The 5,871-nt window shown below is 43.3% G+C and overlaps 1 protein-coding gene across 1 annotated transcript in view; it reads right to left on the reverse strand.

Moving 5' to 3' along the window:
* Positions 1–5,871, reverse strand: part of XRCC3 (X-ray repair cross complementing 3) — a 27,638-nt gene that overhangs the window by 6,994 nt on the left and 14,773 nt on the right. The window contains exon 6 of the mRNA XM_019550788.1: positions 3,188–3,342. Coding sequence (XP_019406333.1) covers positions 3,188–3,342 — 155 coding nt within the window. The remainder of the gene's footprint in view (positions 1–3,187; positions 3,343–5,871) is intronic.

Raw genomic sequence — 5,871 nt, forward strand, 5'->3', positions numbered from 1 at the left:
ACCAAACAGTGCCCCCCTCCCTGCCCTACAGCAGTGGGGGAAAGGGAGGAGGGGGAAGAGTAGCCCCCTGGGGCCGGGCAGCGCTGTGTGCTGGGATTGCTCCTGACAGTCAGGAAGCCACTGAGGTGAGCAGAGTTCTCCCTCTTCCCCCACCTCCCAAGCCCTGCAGGCCAAGGCTGGGGTTTAAACCCCTCCTCAGTCTTACTCAGGCTTGCCCGAGCCTGGCCATGCCTCCCCTCTCCCAGCTCAGCTTCCCTGTGGAAGGGAAGGGAGGGCTGCTCTAGCGCCCTTGGGCTTCTGGCCTGAGCCACTGCAGCCATGTGTCCACATTTCTGAAATGAAAAGATAACATCTATCCACTTGCAACCTGGTTCAATCTCTGCAGGCTAGACTAACCTGCAAAGATTGAATCAATTCAGGCTCGGGCTTTTTGAATGTCTGTCCCTAGCTAACTCATAGCCACGTACCTTGCTTTTATTGAGGGCCAAACTACTGCCACATATCACAGTGGAAGAAGAAAATGCACATGGACGAATACCACAGAGCAGCTGTGCAAACCTCAGCCTTTTTTACCATGCAGTTATTTGTTCATGTATCACTGCCTTAAATATGAGGATTGTTCCATTTTACGGAACAATGAAGTTGAGCTGGATTTCTTTAAATAGCTCCTTACCTTTCCCTGAGGAAACAAGTAGAGCTTTACAGAGGGCGCAGATAGCAGCAGTTGACCCATTTGGGACAGGAGGAGAAGCAACACTTGGAGCAACTGTCACAATAGGCACATTTATTTATGTGCCGTCCATTCAGGTTTCTACTTCAATGGTTACAATTTCTCATGGAGTTGCTTGCCTTACCAATGTGCGTAACATTTTATCTTTGGGGTGCTCAGGAGCTATGCATCTCTCATCACAACCTGTTTTCTCATCTGCTGTTATAGTTTCATAGTTTGTAGGGTCGGAAGGGACCTGAGCAGATCGTCTAGTCCGACCCCCTGCCATGGCAGGAAAGAATACTGGGGTCAAATGACCCCAGCAAGATGTTCATCTAACCTCCTCTTAAACACCCAGGGTAGAAGCCTGCACCACTTCTCTTGGAAGCTGGTTCCAGACCCTAGCCTGACTGTGAAGTAGCGCCTCCTGATATCTAACCTAAATCTACCCTCTGCCAGCTTGTGACCGTTATTCCTGGTCACTCCTGAGAAGTAATATGCAGACTTCCTCTAATATTTAAGACTTTACCAATATCCCACAAGAGGGAAGCATGATGGGCTGGACCAATTGCATGGTTAAACAGCACGGAGTGAGCATGTCATTTAGAACAGAGGTCACAGTAACACCTATGATGCACTGTGTGCTTTTACATTTGCACCAAGCCATGAAAAAATTTCCCGTTCTAGTATTTTTAACAACTGTACTTTTACCCCTTAGAGAACATTATAAATTACATTCGCCATTGAGTGAAAGATGATGCTTTGTTCCAAAAACATGCTATGTTCTGATATGTTACTCATGAATATGGAAGGATTTACCAGGGCATGCAAACAGTACTTAAGGAACTCAATCATCTTAGCTAGATATGTTAAAGACTAAATAATTATTCATAACAGTTCATTAACATAATGGTGGCCATAAGCAAATTACTGGGAATGCTTCTAAGAAGACTCGGATGTAGAAAAATGGCCCTATTTTTAAAGGAATTAGGCTTTTTTTTTAAACTGTATCTTTAAATGCTGTGGAGCATTAAATAAAACGACACAGTAATTTTCTCCCAAGCAACTTTTTAACTAATACAACTTATATATGAGCAAGCTTATTTAAGCTAGGAAAGTTCAATCACTCGTTTCCCCATACAGATGGTGTGTTAAACAAGGGCAGTTACTCTACTTATCATTCCTAAGGATTATTCCTAAGGAATTAAGTATAAAAGCAGAATATTTTTTTCAGTAGGAAGGTCTCAGTCCTGAACTGAATGCAGACCCTCACTGACCTCCAAAGATGTTCTACCTGAGGACAGGGGACCTATGCTAATATGTCCCAATATAGGATCAAGACCTCAGCAACTACTTCCAGATTTCCTAAGACTTAAACATTACTCGAGTCTCTTTAAGTCTTAGCAGAGGTAACAAACTTCACAGTTGAAGCTACATTTTTTAAAGTTCTGAAGACACAGAAAGGAGGAATTCAAAATTTCTTTTGACTCATCAAAATAAAATCACAACATTTTGTGTGCAATTGCTGTGATTTATTTCACACCTGTATTGTCGGTATTAATTGCTGTTTGCAAAGTCACTGTCTGTAGCCTTTTCTTGCCCTTGGTAACTTTAGCCTCTCATCTTACTTTATAAGACTAGTATGCATATAGCCTTTTGCTATCCTGGGGTCTGCTATTTATTACAGAGCAGCTTAGAGAACAAACAATGGAAATGATAACAAGCGCATACAGTTTGCAGATGGGTTCTTTGGATTTGTCAAGAATAAATAGGAACAGAAATATTCAGCTGTATTTGTATGCAATTTTAAAAAGGGATGACCCTGTAAAATTGTTTTCTTTCTAATATTCCAACACTAAGCCCACCAGGCTACCTACCATTAAACTAAGCTTATGTTTACCTTTAACTCGTGCAAGTTGTCCCACACACATCCTTAAAACTCAGTTCCAATACAGTATTTACAATGTGCCCCCACCCCAATATGCATGCACTTGTAATGTGGCCACTGTTTATCCAGTTGACCCAGGTCATCTCATTATTACTCTTCATGCCATTCCCTCACATCTGCTTGTATTATCAATGTGTCAGGTCTGGGACAGGGACATCTTTTTATTATGTATTGTTCAGTGCATGGATCTGTGAGGTGCTGGATTCTCTAGGCACTAAAGCAAATCAAACAACAAGGATGCTTTTGGCATGCTACAGCAAGTGCACTGGATCATGTAAAAAGCTGCAGACTAGTCTTTAAATATCTCCTAACCTTGTCAAAGTGAAATTCAGTATGAGACAAACTCTTATCACTTACATCAATCTCTACAGTTTGAAGAGATTAAGAAACTGGCATTCACAGCAAATCACCTTAATTATCTGTAGTCTTTACAAGCTCTCCTACCTCAGTCAGGACCCTGAACTATAAGTTAACATCCCCACTAACCGATTTAGTGTTCTGAGCAATAAGTAAGTTGCACTGATACTTACTAGGTCTGCTGCATGCTCAATGAAAATGCCATTTCCAAATCTTATTTTCTGAATGATCTCAAGTGGAACCTCTGCTCTCAGTTTGTGTTGTTGATCAACCAGTTGCTGCAAACGTTTACTTGGGAAAACATCTTCTGTACAAACGTAGACAGCTCCTGTAATCAAACAACACGATCTCCAATGTTACACAATGGCTCATGCAAACTTACTTTTTTTTCTGTTTTTAACACCACACCCTCAGGTTAGGAAGTATTTTCTTAGAGAAAAACTTCTCACATAATGTAAGCACTGTTAAATGGAAGTGCTCTAAGTCCACACTTGCTGGCTCATAGAAGGTATACAACCTCTAGTTTCACAAAACCTTGTCTGCAATTTCCACTAGCCCATAACACTTCTGGAGTGACTGCATAACAGCTGTCTAGCATTTAGGAATAGCCCTGAATGAACATGTTATCAAGATCACACTGTGCCCCATGAAAAATGCACAATACTGCATATCGTTTACCTTATTCCAGTAACTGATGAATACCGCTATTCTTAACTTTTACAGGTATCAGCTTTACAAATGGATGCATGCTTTTGCCACCCTTTGCACACCAGAAATTGCATCAATCCCTCCCTAAATTTAGACAGAACCCATCTCCCAAACACCCTCTGAATTGCTTCTCCTGAAAACAGTAGTTATTGAATACAAAGGACTATGTTCCATCATCAGCTAAAGCAAGCTTACTATGAAGGATACATATTTCATATTATTGTTACCTTTCTTGCCTGTATTCTGCAATTCTTTTATACAACTTTATAAACTAACCACTGTTGTCCTCCTGCTTTGCTTATGGCAAGTTGGCTGTGGGACAGGGTTGATTGCGAAGTTTCCGTAAGAGGCTAGACAAGGAATTGTCTGGGTTGTTTGGATAGGCATGATCCTGCCTCAGGCAGGGGGGTGGACCAGATAATCTCCAGAGGTCCCTTCCGGCCCTACTTGCCTATGATTCCATCATGTCAAAAGAGTAGGAAAGAAAAATCAAGAATTTCATCTACAACATTGGCTAAAACTCTCTGAAAATAGCAGATACTCATTACAGGCAGCTCCCTGCATATGAGGATTTATCCCCTCTCAGGGAAATATCTCCAGCTGGTACAAAGCACAGCAGCCTGCGTGTCCGAGTACAAGACACCTCAGTGATCCTCACTTGCTCTCCACTCCGGTTTGCAATAAAGTCCATCTTCCCATCCGCAAGGACTCCCCCTCCCCGCCTACACGCCACAGGAACAATGCGACCATCATTTAATAACAAGGGAGCTCAAGAATGCAGGAGGCAGGCTCTCAAATTCGGGCAGATTTGCAGATTTCAAAGCCAGATAGAACCATTTTGCTTCTCTATGCAACTAGGGGTCTGCTGAAGTCAAGGTGGCTGCCGGTCCATTTCGCGTGTAGATCGTGGGGCCAGCAACCATTTTCGTGGGCCAAGCGCAGCAGCCCCTCCACCATGCCTCTGATTGACTGAGGACCCCCAGTGGTCCTGCTCCTCACTGCTAATTGGCTTTGAGAGCGGTTCATCATGATGCCCCTTGCCATCACCTGGGGGAGAGGTGGGGTCATATGATGGGCAGCCCTCACAGCCAATCAGCAGCAAGGGGCAGCAGCTGTCCTGCTGTGCCAGCAGCCCCACTCTTCCCTTCCCTGGCTGCAGTGGCCAGAAGGACTCTTGGCTCCCCAGAGGGAGGCAGCGTTTTATTTTTGGCAAGTTTTTTCTTTCAGGGAACCCACCAAAAGCACGGAACCCATGCTTTTTCATGAAACCAGCCTGAAATCACAGTTTCCATGAAAATCACAAAATTGTGATTTCAGTAGATCCCCATACATAACACAGGGCACAGAATTTCATGATTCTTCCTTAGCAGATGAGCATGACCACACACCTCACTTTGTTCAAAATGAAACTCATTCTCTCAGGTTGTACGTTCTTCATTCAGAGATATACATCCCACCAATTCCTTCACATGCAAACATTTTGTTAAAAAAAACCATTCCAGTTATTTCTCCGATAATCTGGAAAGCTCCTTATTTTAAATATGTAGGTGAGAGTAAGTGATAATGGTAAGTATCTAAAATAAAATACCTAAAAAAAGAAAAAAAACCAAAACCTGGAGAGTGCCATATTGATTTGATATTCAATCTGTTGATATTCAAATACTATAATATTTGTACCATGCAGTCTAGAAAATGAACAACGTCTCTTCACAAATGTTTACTTTTGAATAATACAATTGTTTTTGGTCTCATTAAGGCAGAGTTTCAGGGATCATTACTCGCCACAGTCAGGGATCATTACTGTTACATTTCTCATAGTTGAGTAAATTTTTTTACTCACTTATTTACTAGGAAACAGCTCCCACTGGTCCAGTTATGAAGTGATTTTGAGTTGTACGGCAAAGAAAAGCGGGGGCTGGGCCAGGCTGTTCTGGGGGAGGGTGGCAGCGGTGCTGGGAGGGGAGCTAAGTAGGGGGCTGCAGCCACCCCAGAATTAACTGTAGCCTCCCCCACAGCACCGCTGCTGCCTGCCTCGAGTGCAGATCTGGGCTGTACACCCCCCCCATGACTTCCCGGGGTGCACGTCATGGGGAGAGCGGCCTCCCTCTCTTCGTGCCCCTCGGACAGGCTACTTGCGGCTCTGTCCCGT

The sequence above is a fragment of the Crocodylus porosus genome, unplaced genomic scaffold (assembly GCF_001723895.1).
Source record: "Crocodylus porosus isolate Cpor-Errol unplaced genomic scaffold, CroPor_comp1, whole genome shotgun sequence".
NCBI classification, from domain to species: Eukaryota; Metazoa; Chordata; order Crocodylia; family Crocodylidae; genus Crocodylus; species Crocodylus porosus.